This window comes from Neospora caninum, chromosome X (genome assembly GCF_000208865.1).
Source record: "Neospora caninum Liverpool complete genome, chromosome X".
Taxonomy (NCBI): domain Eukaryota; phylum Apicomplexa; class Conoidasida; order Eucoccidiorida; family Sarcocystidae; genus Neospora; species Neospora caninum.
The window spans coordinates 1651857-1667503 of NC_018396.1; the positions used below are offsets into that span (position 1 = coordinate 1651857).

The window sequence follows — 15647 nt, forward strand, 5'->3', positions numbered from 1 at the left end:
AGCCTCCGCCCCAGAGAACGCGCGCGCCTTCCTCTCTGACGGCGCGTTCTCGCGCGTCGAGCGGTGACTGTGCGAAGCCCAGATCTCGCTTTCAAAACGCCATTTGCGGGTCTTGCGTCTCTCGTGTGCACACGTTTCCGCGCTCGCCTCTCTTCTTTTTTTTTGCGTCTCGGACGACTAGCTGAAGACCGGCCTTAGGTTTGTGTAGAAAATCTGGCGGAAGGGGGAAGAAACGCGGCGCAAAGACAAAAGTGCGAAACCTGGACGCGGTCACGGGTTTTTCTCAGCGTGGTGACGTTCTTTTCGTCGATTTCCCCTTTCTCCCCTTGAACTCTGCTCGTCCTTCGTGAAAGAGAAGAGCGAAAATCCGCCCCTCTCGTCGCGAGTCGCGGAAACACGCCTGCCACAAAAGTTCCGCGTGTGTGCGTCTCCCTCTCCGCGTGGCCCTGGCCAGCTTGCTTCGTCCGTTTTTCCGAACGAAGCACACGAACGACAAACCACAGGGAAAGGGAAAGGAAAACGAGATCTTCCTCTCTCTTCCTGTGATTCTCTGTCCTTCATCATTTCCTCCTTCCCTCTTCCTGTGATTCTCTGTCCTTCATCATTTCCTCCTTCCCTCTTCGTCCTCAGGCACACCGCGGCACTCTTCGCTTCGTTCGCTGCCTCGACTGCGTCCAGTTCTTCGCTCCTCATTCAGGTTTCCCTTTCAGGATGCCGAGGGGCGACACTGACGCCTCCCGAAAGGGAGAGGCGCTCCCTGATTCGTCACCGTCTTTTCACTCGTCTTCGACTTCCTCCTCTGGTCCTCCGTGTGAGTCTGTCCAGGCAGGCTCGTCAGTGCCTTCGTCTTCAGAAAAACTGCACGTTTTGTCGCCGCAGATGGAAGGCAGGCGAGAACCTTTCCTTCCGAACCCGAGAGCTCCCGCGAGCGAGGCCGCACCCGCGAGCGAGGCCGCACCCGCCTTCGTGTCGTGGCAACGGCGCGCGTTCTCCCCCATCGCCAGAGGGTCTGTGAGAGCCTCGATCTTCACGCTCGCGTCTTCCTGCTTGGGAGCAGGTAAAAAGAAACCGCAAGACGCACCTCTGGAACTGCGCGCGAGAGACGCCCCCGCGGCCACGCTCTCTTGTGACACGCAAAGAGATGCGCGCTTCCTCTCGCGGCACACAACTTACATCTCTCCTCGCCGAATGCCCGGCCTGTTGCTGTTCCATCTTCTCTCCCTTTGAACACGCATTCACACGAGACGTTCTCCTCCTTCCGCTTCTCTATCTCACGCGTCTTGTCTATCTCACGCGTCTTGTCTATCTCACGCGTCTTCTCTATCTCACGCGTCTTCTCTATCTCACGCGTCTTCTCTATCTCACGCGTCTTCTCTATCTCACGCGTCTTGTCTATCTCACGCGTGTTGTCTATCTATTCTGTGTCTCGCTCACCGTGTGTCTCTTTCTCTTGGTTCCACATCTTCTTCTTTTTTCAGGTGTCTTGGCAACACCGTACGCAATGCAGGAGTGCGGCTTGGCGGTCGGTTTGTGTTTGCTGTGTACGCACACCTTTGTCTCCTTTTTCACGACTTACATTCTGATGGCGTCGTCCAAGCTCTTCGGCACCTCGACGTACGCGGACTTGGCGCACCGAGCTGCGCCCAAGTTGCCGCGGAATGTCGTGGACGCGATCATCGTTCTGAACGGACTCGGCGTTTGTCTTTCCTTCCTCGTCTTCCTCGGTGACTTCCTCCCCACGTCCCTGGAGAGCCTTCACATCCTCCAGCGGGCCTCCGACCACCGCGCCCTCCTCCTCTGTGCCAGCATGGTGGGGACAGGAAGAGAAAGAGGGGGGAGAGAAGGACAGGGAGAACGAGAAATAGTAGTAGTAGTAGTAGAACAGGGAGAGAAAGAAGAAAAGGAAGAAAAAAAGTGGGGAGAGAAGGACAGGGAGAACGAGAAATAGTGGTAGTAGAACAGGGAGAGAAAGAAGAAACAGACCAACGAGAAGTAAAAAGAGAGAGAGAACGAAAGGAGCAAGGGAAGTAAAAGAAGATGATGAAAGACAAGCACAAGACAGAGGGGAAAGAGAAGAAGAGGGGAGTGGAAAGGGAAAGGAAAGTGCGAACAGACGGGAGATGAAGGGAGTCGAGAGGGCGACAAGCCGAGCAACCGGCGAGGGAAGAGTGTGTCCAGGGACGTAGAAAAACGGAGAGAAAGACAAGGAAGAAGATGAATGCGCAGAGAAGGCGTACCCACTTTGGTGTTTTCTTCACAGCGGCGGAGGCACCTCTCCGCTGTCGTCCGTTTTCTGCATCTTCTCTGCCCTAATCTTTCGAGCGCGTCTCCCGCCTCCCATGAGGCCCTCTGTCATCGGTGATTTCCTCGGTTTCTCTCGCGCTCTCTTCTCCTTCGCTGTCGACTGTCTCGCTTTCGAGTTTTCTCCTTTTTCCAAGAGGTGCTGAGTCCTAACTCGTCTCCACTGTTCCTGCTGTCTCTGTGCCGTTTGCAGGTGGTGATTGTGCCGCTGTCTGTACAGCCCAGATTGTCGGCTCTGAGGCACTTCGCTTTCTTTCCCGTTTGCACCCTCCTGTTTTCTCTCTCGTGCGTCGTCTACCGCTCGGTTCACTTGATAAGGAATCAGACTGCGCCGGTCGTTATGGTCAATCTCAACTGGAATTTCTTCAAATCTTTCAACGTCTTCCTCTTCGCCTTCATGCAGGTAAGGATCCTTTTTCCTTCTCTCGTTGTTTCTTTTCATGCCTTCGCGTTGCTACTTCCGGTGCGGCGTCGCCTTGCATGCGCGTCTCTCTACTCGCCTTGCGGTTCGAAGACGCGCGTCCCAGTGGACTGCCGAAACTACAAGTGTGGGGTATTCTTCATGTTACGGAGGATGGTAACTTCTTCTTCCCCATCTGTATTGAGGGTTCGAAGTCCGTTTCCCAAGAACTAACCGGATCCTATTTCTTGGCCAAACATCCCTTTTCTCTGAAACACACTAACGCCTTCTCGGCGTTAGTGTGACCTTAAAAAAATCCCAGAAACGTTGTGTGATCTATCTTATCAACGTGGCGTTCGAGAATCCGGGAGCTCACGTGGAGTGCTACCTTGTCATATCAGCCTCTGAAACGAAAAACGTTCACGCATGCATGCGTGCAACAACCGGTTCACATGCTTATCTGCATATCCATATATCTCTGTATTCCTTTTTATATGTACCACTTATTTAAATATACTCAGTTGCACCAAAACTCGCCTGTCCGTCCTTTGTATGAGAAAAAATAACAGATGAGTACGCGCATGCGTGTATATACCTGACGCAGCGTGCATATCTGCATCTAATTATACGTATATATATATATATATATATATTTATTTTTACGTGTGTATCCGTGCATCGGTGAGCTGTGCGTGTGCGAGGTGAGAGCGGTGTGCCGCGTGGAGGCTGTACAGTTCTGCGGATGCAGTGGCGTAAGGAGCACTCGAGTTTCGTGAGTGGATCACGCACGGGAATGCCAAGTCTGATGCGTCAGAAACTGTTTTTTTCCGTTGCTTGGTTCGGGTGTATGTCCAGCACATCAACGTGTGTCCGATCGGCCGAGAGCTGCAAAACCCTACAGATCCGCGTGTCTACAAGGTGAGGTGACGTGTTTTTTCTCTCTGAGCACCCGGAGAGCCGCATGCTTGATTTCTTAGAGGCGCCCAAAAAGTCTGCGCGAGCGGCTAGACACAAGAAGCAGCTCCCCCTTCGCAAAGCACACCCTATCCCTCGACGCACTGCATGCATATGTGTGTGTGACGTTTTGCCATGGTTTGTGTTGAGGCAAGCGGATGTATATTTCCACGGTTTTCTGTTTTATGTCAATTCGCACGGGAGGGGCGCGCAGGAGGATAACGTGTGCGTGTGTTCCGGCTGCTCTGCACGGCATCCGTGAAGAGGCGGAGTCGCTCCTTCACGCGCACTCCAGCTGAAGGTCGTGAACTACGGATAGATCTGTGAAAGAGGTATCCTCGGCGCCTCGTCGTTTTCACACAGATATACACCCTTACGCACATATATATATATATATATATATATATTTGTTTAAATGTTTATAGATATTTGTACTCATCCATGCGTATTTGTAGAGGTTTGCATTTGTGTGTGTGTGTGTGTGTGCGTGAGAGCATGTCTGCGTGCATCGATTTCTGAGGGCGCGGAGGGCGTCTGTGCATCCCCTTGGACGTGGTGGCAAGTTGTTCGCGCGTTCATCTCGTGGTTGCTCGGGTTCTTCCGCGGGGTTTTGCTTTTTTTCGCAGGTGTCGCTGCGGGCTGCCGCGCTCGAGTGGTGTCTGTACACCCCGACGGCGGTCATTGGCTACCTGTCGTTTCGGGGAGGAACGCGGCAGAACTTCATGTTGAACTACAGTTCAGACGACCAGCTGATGCACGTCTGCACGCTGCTGCTCTCGTTTTCGATGATCCTCGGCGTGCCCTTGACGATCATCCCCACCGTGGACTCGATTTTCAACTTGCTGAAAAAGCCGGCGCCGTCGCTCCCCGCGCCGACCTTCGGGGAGACAGAGGCTCTCGGTTTCGACGCAAAGCGCGCGAGCATGGTGGCGCCGCTCCTCCTGCATGCCGACCGCAAAGACCGGGTTCTCAGGGTCACCGTCTCCGAGCCTGACGCGACGGAAGACGGCCCCAGCCGCGAGGCAGGCAGAGACAGGGGCTGCGACCGAGAGAGCGAGGAGACCCTAGCGCAGGAAGGCGAGCGGCGTGGAAGGCAAACACGAGACGGAGACGGCGAGCGAAGCGGTTTGGACGAGGACGGCCGCGCACCGTCCGGCGGCGAGACGCTTGCGGACCGAAGCGAGGGGTCTGCCGTCCCTTGGGGCTCGCGAGCTTCCGGAGACGAGAACGCGGGGGAACGCCGCCGCGGGAGCGAAGCGGCGAGCGCGCCCTACCCAGTATCCGAGGAATCCACTGGCGGCGGAGCGCAAGATGCACCAGAGACAGACGCGAGGGGGACCGGCGGAGCGAACCGGCGGTGCTGTGGCCTCGCACGGCTGACGCAGAAGGCCTTGAAAAACAGAAAAAGTTGCGTCTGTCTGTGTCTCCTCCCCGTCCTGATGCTGGCGCTCGCGATGGACAAAGCGGCGGACGTCGTCGGCCTGCTAGGCGGCTTCTTCTCGACTCTCCTCATGAGGTGAATTTTTCTGCCGAAGCCGAAGAAGCATACCCCTCCTCACCGACGGGTCTTCGAAGCTCAAGGCGCACACGGCAGAGATGGCAAAGGAGCGAAGAAAAAAGGGAATGCACAGACTTAGCCATGTAGATACAGAGATTCACCTAGCCCTGTAGAGGTGCGAATGAAGCGGTTTGTCTTTTCCTTTCGTCGGCCGCGAGAGAGACAGAGTGCGTGTCTCGGTTTTCTTTCCGTCTCTTCAGAGGCGCCCTGCAGCGCTCTGTGGGGCGCCTTCTGCGTCTTCGCCCTTTTCTAAGCCGCTCCGGTGAATGCCTGTTTTGCCTCGCTCTTCCCCGCAGTGCTCTTCCGTCAGTCATCTTCTACGCCGGCATCGGGAAACTCTACTACCGTCCCGTGACGAGGATGATTCTGATGGCCTTTCTTCTCACCGTCACTTTCGTAAGGCGACAAAACCGGAAGCGAACTTTCATGTGTATAGACACAGAGAAAAGCGACATACAGGGCAGGCAACGTCTCTATCCAGTACGCACGAGATCGGCCTATATACAGGTATACATGTATACTACGGGGATATATATATATATATATCCGCGGATATGTGGGGGTTGCGCGACTGATGCGCGGGCACAACTGCGAGATAAGTGTGTGTGCATAGCTATACATATGTTGGCCGAGTCTACGGCAAACGATGGGTACTGTCTCCGATGGACATACACAGGCTGGGCGTCTCGTGTCTGCTCTCGCCGTCCATCTCTCTCTTCACGTTGAAGCAGTTTCTTTCTGGCCATCCGTTTTGCACGATATTCACAAAATGAGATTGACGATACGGGTATGTATGTATATATATATATATATATACATATATATCTGTATATATGAAAATACATATGTGCGTGCATACATATATAGATAGATAGATAGATAGATAGATAGATAGATAGATAGATAGATAGATAGATAGATAGATAGATAGATATAGATAGATAGATAGATAGATAGATAGATAGATAGATAGATAGATAGACTTGTGTGTCTAGAACAAATGTGCGGCCTTACTTCCCCTGGTGTTTCGCGGAGTTTCGAGTTTCATATTTTCTTGTGAAGGTTCTGGTTGTTTCTTTTCAGGTGGGTGCTTTCGCGTCGGTGATTATTATTCTGCAAAACTTCGACGTCTGTTGTCAAGCCCCGCGGTCTCCGCTGCGTTAGCTGTCTCTTCTTTGCGGAGGCGCAGCGGCGGAAGCAGAGAGGCAAGAACGGAGCTACAAGGCAACCGCAAGAAGATGGAGAGAAATCCTCCCATCCATGCGTTTCCGCTGGCCTATATGCTCTCCCCGCGAATGTGCTGCTGCATAGCGGAGAAGCCCACGAAACGCGCCGTGCACTTGAAACTCTTCTCGACGGAAAGCGCGTTCGCTCATCTCTCTGTACCGAAACGGAGGACAGTCTGCATGTCCACATGGAGCTGAGCTGATTTTTGTCTTCACGTGCGCGCGTAATGAAAAAGAAAGAGCATCTGCGTGCGTCCTTTGTCGGGTTGGCTCAGATGCGGAGCGCCGGAGCAGTCTCTCTCCCTGCATTCCGGTCCCCGTCCCTTTCCGCGCTCTCTTTGCGCTCAGCCCGCGGCCTTTTTCCTTCTCTTTTTGTCCACGAGAAAACCCTCTGCCTCCCCCCCCCCCCCGGAGAGAGACGCCCACGCGAACGCGCAGGCTGCCCCGTTCATTCGTGGCGCTCGGTTTTGGGGCGATCTGTGGGCGTCGAAACGGTTGGAGGTCCAGGCGCCTGTATCTCTCTCAGACGCACGGATCTGCGGTCTCTCCTTTCGGCCGCTCGCTTTTTCTCGTGCGGGACTGCAGCGCCTGGGCGTAGTTTTCTCTCAAGGAATCGCAGAGTCTTTTCGCGCGGTTCTCCGGCGGCATCCCTCTTGCGCGGCGCTCGCCCGCGCCTGCGTCCAAGGTCTGCAAATCCCTCTCTTTCCTCGCAGGTCGCCGACAGTGCGTTGAGGAGTCTCACTTGTCAATGGTGCGAAGACGCGGGCTCGCCAGCTCTGCTTGACCGCCCGTGGTTGTCTTTTCAGTGCTTTCGAACGTCCCAAAAGATCGGGATTCTTCCGCGGGAGACCTCTGGCGGTTTACGAGAGCCTGCGAGCTCGCTCGCGGTGGCGTTCAAAATAGCGAACGCCGCGAGGGACGTGTCCTCCAGAGTCCTCTGGAGTGTCTTGTTAAAGCAGTCCGTGAATGAAGTCGTGCATTTGTCTTCGCTCCTGTCTCCTTTTCCGACCAGTGTTCGTTTTGTGCGGGGTGTCGAGGCGGCGCTCTCGGGGACTGCGGACCGGCATTTCCCGCAGACAGCTGTTGGGCCGGAAGCTTTTCTGCATTTGAAACAGCGGGGACAGGCAGATTCGACAGACGCGTGTGTCTGGGACGGGTCTCGAGTCGAGACGCTCGTCCTGTCGAGTGGCCAGAAACCACGTCGGTGGGGCGCGTGCCCAACGGGGAAGTCGCAAAACGCCTGTTATGCACCGGTTCCCTCACTCTCTAAAATCGTTGTGTCATGTGCGACATTCCGGTCCCTCCGGAAACCCACATGGAGGCACGGAGAGACCGAGTCGAAGAACGCCACACGGCTTGGCAAATGAGTTGGTCGGCGTGGTCGGAAGCGCGCAGGAGTGTGTTGCGGGCAGATGCGAGGCGGCGTGGAAAGTGAAAAAGTGCATGCGTCTGGAGTCTCGGTGGGCCACAGCCCTCCGAGAAGCAAAGGAATGAAAAGTGATTCTGCCTTTGCAGCAACGCGGAAACGAGTCAGCACGGGATGCGGACAGGAGCGGCTTCCGCGTCGGGCGTGTGCTTCGACGTGCGACGCAAATTCCGAAATTTGGTTTCTCTCTAAAAGTGGCGAGCAGCGACGGAAGCCCCAGAGGCCTGGAATCGTCGCGAAAAACACTCCTGCCTAGTGAAGCCTGTGCACCGTCTGTGACAAGTTCTCGGGGGCAAACGCCCTTCTCCAGCTGGGACACGTCTACCAACCACGCAGCAAACGTCCCTGTAACGAAACGGCACGGGTTCAAACGCCAAAGGGCTACCTCCAAGATCTTTTCGTTCGGCGTGGTTTCCAGGAGCGACGTATAAAACGAAATCAGTCGGAATTTGTGAACTAGCGTCTGCGACCTATGGCCACATCACAAGCATACTCATCTACATAAACGTAGTGTTGTGTTCGTCGTTCGAACGCACACGTTTGTTTGCATATTTATCGAGAGACCGTTTTCCGACCCACTGCGCGTTCTGTCCTGTAAGACTGCGCCGCCTTTTGAAAATGTCGAGTTCGCGAGTTCCGCCGCGGAACCTCTCCGCGCGGGCTCCTGCTGAGAAGACACTCGAGCAGGCGTGTCCGCGCAGTTAGAAACCACCCGAGAGTCTCTCTCTCTCTCGCGAGGCGAAAAGTGCGAATAGGCTGAGCAGCGCACACACACCTAGGCTTGTTTTCCCTTCTGTCGAGACTTTCGGGACCCGCTTCTCTCGTTTCCCCCGAGAGTCCCGCAGGAGACTCGACGAAAACGAGAACGTGGTCGCGCGCCGATGATTGCGTGTGGAGCGTAACGGTAGACACGGTACTCGAGACGGCGCACATTTTCTCTCAAACAACCCCAGACGCCAGTTCAAAAGTAGTTCCAGGTCGCGATAAAAACCTACACACCTTGTCCGTGCCTTTTTTTCCTGCGGGAAGTTTTCACGCATGCTTCTCCTTGTTTCCCTCCCGCGCACTGGGAACAGCGAGGACGCCGTGCACTGTGGAGGGCCGAAACCGAAAAACACACATTTTCAGGACCAAAACGGTCCGCCTCCCTCCTTTCAAAGAGATACTACACGTGCAGACTGCCGCACCTCTCCCTGCATACAACAGAACTTGAACTTTCTTTCGGTGGCCAGCGAAGCACCCAGGAACGCAAAATGAACTCTCCTCTCCCCTCGCAGGACTGTTCGCGACCAGGCGAGGGCGAGACGAGAAAGGCCGAGAACGCGTGGCTCTCTCTACTGTACAAACTCCCGCCTCAGACTCCGAGAGAGGTGGACGGCTCTCGTTTTCTCCGAGAGCCCTTCACCTTGCGATCTCCACCTCTTCACTGACTCCACTTTACACGCGTTTGGGCGCAGCTTCGGCGCCTCGAGCATGTTTGGTCGCGCGGGCCGGGAGTTCCTTGTCGGGCGCTGCGGACGGCGCCCGCCGTCGCCTACCCGCCTTCCCTTCGTTCTCGCCAGACTCCTCTTTCTGGTTCGTTTTCGCCACCCGAGCAGACCGGCTGCTTCCTCGACTCTCGGCGCGCCTCCGTCCCCCCAACTTCTCTGTCTCCGACGCTCGTCGGTGGCGAGCAGCAGCCGGGGTCCGCGGGCCTGGCGGGGCCGGTCTGCCGAGTCTCGCCCCTGTCTGCGGTTCCTCGAAGAGACTCACGTGCTCTCGCTTCCCGCGCCGACTGGCTGCAGTCGGCGCAGGCGTATGCGCAGTCGCAGGCCACTGGGCAGGGTTCCGGTCGCGCGACGCTCCAGAGCCTTCGGCCTCCGCGCTCCCCGCTCGCCTGCGGGGCTGCGTGGACTGACGAACTTCCTCGAGAGAGAGGAAGCCGTGGCCTTGGACTTCCACGCAGCCGCAGGTCGCATTCGGAGTGCCGCAGCTGCAGGCAACACAGACGGGACAGAAACAGAAACGCGTGAGTCGCCGAAAGGCTCCAACGAACCAAAAAGTGTGCCGCCTCGAGTCGCGCCACAGCCGCTTGCAGAGCGTTTTCGTTCTCCACTTACACGTAACAAAATTTGTAGCCGCACCGACAGCGCATGCGGTGACACCCTGTCTCCAAGTGAACGGTCGCGCCGCACTGCATGCAGTCCCGTAGATTCTCCGCCTGCGAGAGACCAAAGCACACGGGTTGCCCAACGTGGGTGTACGGAGCGCGCCTGCTGGAGAACCCTGAGGCGGCTGCGTCTGCGCGCCTGCGCAAGATCCTTTGCCCCTCGCAACGCACCTTTTTGTACTCTTCGAAGGCGGAATCGACTCGGCGCAACTCTCTCCAAAAGCACAGCTTCTTCCTCGGGACTCGGCCCGCTCCCGCGCCGCCTCCTTTCTTCGCGCTCGCCCCCAAACGCGGCGCACAGGTCGCGGGGTTCTGCATCGCCCACGCTTGCTCGCAGCTCGCCTCTTCGTGTGCGGCAGCGCCGCAAATCAAGCACCTGCGAAGGGCGGAATTGGGGACAGAGCTCAGGTCATGGGAGTACGCCGGGGACACCGGCGACACGCGGGAGAGTAGACGCCACCCCCGACAAGTGGTGTGTGTGAAGGCGTCGGAGTCTCACCTTCGCTTGCACTTGGGGCACGGTTCTCCGCCTCGGCGTTCGGCTTCGTCGCTTGGCCACTCCGCATCGACAGGCCACCAGAAGGCGTACCCGCAGTCTAGAGAGACACGGCAATCGCAAACGAAACGCGGTGGCGACGCAAAGAGACGCCTGTGTGGATCGACGGCTGCTCGCGCAAGTCCTGGATCACCGAAATACGCGACCTGAGACTCGTCCAGCCCGCGCGAGGCGCTCACTTACCCGGGTCCATGCATCGCACGACGTCTCCGGCTGTGTCGGCGTACGCTTCGAACTCTCTTTGCAAGTAGACGCCGTACAGTTCCTGTCCCTCTTTGTTAGTTTCAGTCCCAGACCTGTGGGTAGGCTGGGCGGGTGCGGCCGCGCATCGCTGCGGCTGGTTTTCCTTTTGCACAGATTCGCAGTCGGAGGCGTCGCGGCGGGACCGCCGAATCACTGCGGCCGCCGCGACAGCCAGAGAGCTGGCAGGCGGGGGTGCGTTGCCCTCGAGTCCCAGATCGGACGAGGAAGGCGTCGAAAACCAGGAGGCCGTCGTGCTCCCATCGTCCTTTCGCGTCTCCCTCCGGTTCCTCGCTGCGACGGCCGACGCCAGGGTTGAGGTCGACAGAGGCACCGACTCGGAGGCACCTTCCGCGTGTTGGCGCTCTCCCAGGAACAGATCCTCAGCGCAGGCCGCGGCCGCGTCCTCCGCCGGAGAGAGGAGTAGGCGGCGAATGACGCTCTGCGGAACGGCTCTTCGGCAGTCGGGCAGCGGACATCGAAGAATGGCTGCGCCGGGGTCTGCATCGTCGCGGGCGGGGGAACTGGACACTTGGTAGTTCTGGAGCGAAAAGGTTACGTACTGGCGAAGGCAGACTGTGTGCAGGCGATGGGGCACGCCCGCGCTCGCGGCGGGGGGGCCCTCCTGCGAGACCCGACGTGGCTTTGTTCGGGTGGACGGACCAGCGGAAACGTCATCGGTTCCTTGCGAAAAACACCCTAGGTCGATGCAGCTGTCAGTAGCGAGCATCGGCTCCAAGCAAATGCTGCACTGAAGCGGCTTCGGACCGGAGTCGCGAGTGGAGGCCTCCTCGCGCTGCGCGACACACCGTGCACGCGTCGGAGGCGACGCGGGCCGACGCGTCTCTGAAGGAAACGTAGCCGGCGGCTCTTGAGCGGCAAGCAACCCTGACTCTTCGCGGCCCCTTCCCCCTTTCGCGGAGGTTGTTTGGCGAAGCACGCCTCCGAATGCTTGCAGGAGGTCTCTCGCGCTCCGGAGTTTCGGCTTTGTTTTGCACGCATCCGGCCGAGTCCCCAGCGGATGGTCTTGACGAAAAAGGCCCTTCCTCTCCATGGTGAAGTCAAGGCGCGATCATCGAAGCCACTCAACAAACACGAGTTGGACGCACGAGCAACGCGCGCGCATGGCCACGGAGGTAGCCTTCGCGGCCTGGCGACACCGGAGTGGGCGGCTACAAACACAACTCCCCCGAAAAACATAAGCGCGGCGGTCAGGATCTAGCAGCTCTCCGTTCGAAGGGTAAAATTTACAACACGCAACAGAGTGTCGTCCACACACAACCGGTGACTTTTCGCCGCGGAGCGACAACCCGAGTGTCTCGCCCTTCCATTCGAGTCCGCCGTGAACGCGATGGGGTGTTGCGGCGTGTCCACGCAGAGTGATCGAAAACGCTTCTGCCCTACGGGTGCGTGTTCAAAGAAGTTCGCAGGCCGTCGCGCTCAGCCATTTGGGTTAGCCACGTCTCTCTGCGCTTAACCGGAAACAGCGCCTCGGTGCAAATACGCCTGGTCGTGGTGCTGAATGCCTATTCCGCAGAGGCCGCAGAAGGTAACGCACCAGGCAGTGGGTTTGTAGAAGGTTCCTGTCAGAGGATTCGAAGGAGACGGAAGACAGTGTCCAGTCGAAATCCAGCAGAGAGAGAGACACACACACAAAGCCACAAACCGACAGGGGTCTCAGGACGCAAACGGTGGCGCACGCAGCAATGCAGGAACAGCTCCAGCAACAAGTTGCTCCTTTTTACCTGGTGAAAAAACAACTCACAATCGTTGTGAGCACAAGCCCAAAAAAACTGGACGTCAGCCGATTTGAGGAAAAGACACCCAATTGGAGTGTCCTGCATGCGCGCTGTTTTTGCCCCGTTCGTCTCCACTGGCTACGCAGGACGAGGAACGAATGGCGCGGACAAGCAGTTTCCTCACCGCTCACCCCAAAGGCAAAAAACATTCGTAAGGCGTCAGGTGTTTAAGGCGCACGCATAAATACTGGGAAAAGAGGCTTTCCCTCGAGCGAAGATGGGCAAGTGTGACGAAGCGTCCTTCCGGAACACAATGAAGACAGCACAAAGTCAGGTAGATGCGCAAACGCACCGCCAGCGCCGGGCGTCCCGTTGAACAGATGTAAAATTCATGCGACACTGGTCGTTGACAAAGGCCTCCTCTACATGTAGGCAGGAACAGAAAACCCGCGAATTTTGTCGGTATCGACTGGCAGGGATCTCCGTGCAAAGCCTCCGCCGCATGCCACAGCATTTGCAGAGAAGCCAGCGTAGCCAAAATCGTCGGCTAAGCCTCCAGCATCGACTGGCTAACTGCGCCAAGCTACAGTTCTTCGCAAGTGATTTGCCTTCACCGCTAGCACTGCGACGCAACTTTCCTCACGGGTCTTCGGTTACCATCTGCAGTGAAGACTGGAATTTCCACTAGGAGAAATGGTTCCGTGTTTGGAATTTTTAGCCCACCGTGTTTGCGTCATGCGCAGGGGCTGTAGCGCAATATTTCTTCTAGCAAGACGAGCCCCATGTGAGGGTTGACACTGTCATGTGCCTCAACCGTATAGCTTGGGAGAATTGTCTCGTCGTAAACGTGCATGTGCTCCATGTTGGAAGGGTTTTATCAAACTCGCAGTTTTCTGGGTACGATCTGTGGTGATTGCCGCAATAAGTCTCTGGTATGTGCATCTTATTTCCACTCGGTGGCGGGGCCGTCCGATTGAGAGCAGAAGCGACTTCCTGTTGCAGATTTGCCTTGCATCTGTGTTGAACGTCCTCTTCGTATTCCACGGTACTTCGTAGAAGTTTTCCTGTGAGGTGTGTTTCGTCCAGCAAAAAAAATCTGGGGATCCTCAGTGTGAGCCAAGGGTAGACGTATCGTTTTGGTATCGCTTGGTCGGCCGGCACGGGTTCACCACCGGAGAGTATTCTGGAGCTTGCGCCAGCGGAGGCGAAAAAGAAGAGGGCTGTGGCGTTTTTCAGACTGGCAATTCGACAGATGTGAGCTCCTTACCGAATGGGGGAGCGGTTGGGTACGAGAACCTGTATTGCTGGGGCTACAGTCGTCGCCGCCTCCGTTCGTCAGCCACAATTCCGCAGTACTGCCTGGTTCCAGTGGCAAGTTAAACGGAGATATCCGTCCGGGCTAAAAAATATATTTGGTTGCTGCCGCCTAAATCTTCCACCTACGCCTCTTTGCCTATAGAGAAGAGAAGGGGGTTGCAGAAAGGGAAAAACAAGGACTCGTGCAGGGCTCTGTCAAGCGAGGTTCAGGGATCCGGCCACGATGGCAGAGTTTCAGTATCTTTGCAAGTTCTGTTTCACATTGATGGACGAGGATGGAGACGGCAAGGTTAAGGTATCCCAACTGGGGACTATGCTTCGCATGTTGGGGCAGATATGGTCGTACGCGTCCATTTTGACAGTGGAGAACGAGTTGGGCAACCGGCCAGTGACACTTGACACATTTCTTCGAATTGCTAAACAAAAGAGAATGGAAGAAGCGAAGGCTCGGAAGAAACCGATAAGCGAACAAATGATGAATATGTACGGCATTCCTTTCGATATAGGTCTGAGTAGAGATGAGATTAATGAACTCAAAGTTTGCTTTGATGTTTTCGATCCGGAGGGCCGGGGTGTTTGCTCAGTGAAGGACGTTAGTCAGGTACTTTCATGTCTGGGCGAACAGCTATCTCCATCGGATGTTGAAAAACTTTTGGCTTTGGAAAATTTAGATCGGGCAGAGCATCTACGATTTGCGGATTTCTGTGCCATATTCAGTCGATTGCAACAGTAGGTGCGGGCTTCTTGTCCCAGTATGTTCCGTGGATTATAAATTCTCTACTGTGTTTTTTTATCAACCGCTGTTCTTCCTCTGGTTGAATTTTCGAGTGTTTACATGACCCTTGTGGAAATAAAATTATTCTACGCACTGGACCAGTGTCAGCGAATGGGACTAGATGGTGTTCGCCAGCGGAGACGCAGAGCGATGCAAGAGTGAAGGTGATGGTCAAAACATGACATCTGCTTCATTCTGACTCGGTTTTGAAGCATTTTTTGTCGGCAGGATGTCCCCGGGATACCGCTTACGCATCTTCGAGTGTTGTGTCAGTTCACCATCCCGCGCATCCTAAAGTTACGATTGCTGTTTATTCAGATGGTGTTAACGGCCGTGGTCTACGTTTGGCCGCTCATACATAATCGAGAATCGGTGCACGCTTCGTAGGGTGCGAAACAGGCATTGAAGAGTCAACAAGCAAATGAATTCTGGATTTACTTACTTGCGTGCCGCTGTACCGCAATCGAGAGGCTCACGTGTGCGCCTCGTACATGCAACATTCTTTTCTTGGTTAATGAGAGCAGTTGAGCGCCACACAGAATCATTTTTTCGGCCATCTTTTTATGCATTGGATTGCTGTTGTGTAACGGGTCTTTGGCGTCTATTCTGAGTCTCACCAGGTGAGGTCAGTTCGGCGAGCCACGCGATACCGGCTGGTGGCTGCATCGAAAACCCCGCTGCAGCAGCACTCCTACAGCCATTTTCCCTGAGACTAGTACTCAGCATAACGGAAAAGATAGTGATAAGCATATCGTGTAGTAACAGGCATGCTCGTCCCCCCCAAACCTAACTGGTACACATCCTGGCGTAGTTCGCAAGACCTCACAACCGTGACATGTGCGTGCATTGGCTTCTTAAAAAAATAGTTCGTTGCTTTCTCCCTCAGGTTGTATATAACTTCAGTTCTCCCGGAGAACTGATCACTTGTTCAGGAGTTTCGTTTTCTTTCGAGGTTCCCGTTACGTGTCGAACTACTGTCTTCAAGTCGTAAAGAGTAATGATGAAA

The 15647-nt window shown here is 55.7% G+C and overlaps 3 protein-coding genes across 3 annotated transcripts; 2 read left to right on the forward strand and 1 right to left on the reverse strand.

Moving 5' to 3' along the window:
• Nucleotides 1-879: 879 nt before the first annotated feature.
• On the forward strand, nucleotides 880-6377 carry NCLIV_046770 (putative transmembrane amino acid transporter; the record flags this gene model as incomplete). Its single annotated transcript, XM_003884227.1, has 7 exons — nucleotides 880-1057; nucleotides 1479-1810; nucleotides 2495-2704; nucleotides 3557-3619; nucleotides 4282-5171; nucleotides 5510-5609; nucleotides 6297-6377. The coding sequence occupies 7 exons, from the start codon at nucleotides 880-882 to the stop codon at nucleotides 6375-6377; spliced, it is 1854 nt and encodes a 617-aa protein (XP_003884276.1).
• A 2925-nt stretch (nucleotides 6378-9302) lies between these two features.
• Nucleotides 9303-11864, reverse strand: NCLIV_046780 (conserved hypothetical protein; the record flags this gene model as incomplete). The annotated part of the gene is made up of 5 exons (XM_003884228.1): nucleotides 9303-9837; nucleotides 9965-10065; nucleotides 10186-10390; nucleotides 10514-10610; nucleotides 10754-11864. 5 exons carry the CDS (start codon nucleotides 11862-11864, stop codon nucleotides 9303-9305), a joined length of 2049 nt encoding a protein of 682 aa, XP_003884277.1.
• Nucleotides 11865-14089: 2225 nt separating this feature from the next.
• NCLIV_046790 (Calmodulin, related) lies at nucleotides 14090-14599 on the forward strand (the record flags this gene model as incomplete). Its single annotated transcript, XM_003884229.1, has 1 exon — nucleotides 14090-14599. The coding sequence occupies one exon, from the start codon at nucleotides 14090-14092 to the stop codon at nucleotides 14597-14599; it is 510 nt and encodes a 169-aa protein (XP_003884278.1).
• Nucleotides 14600-15647: the final 1048 nt, after the last annotated feature.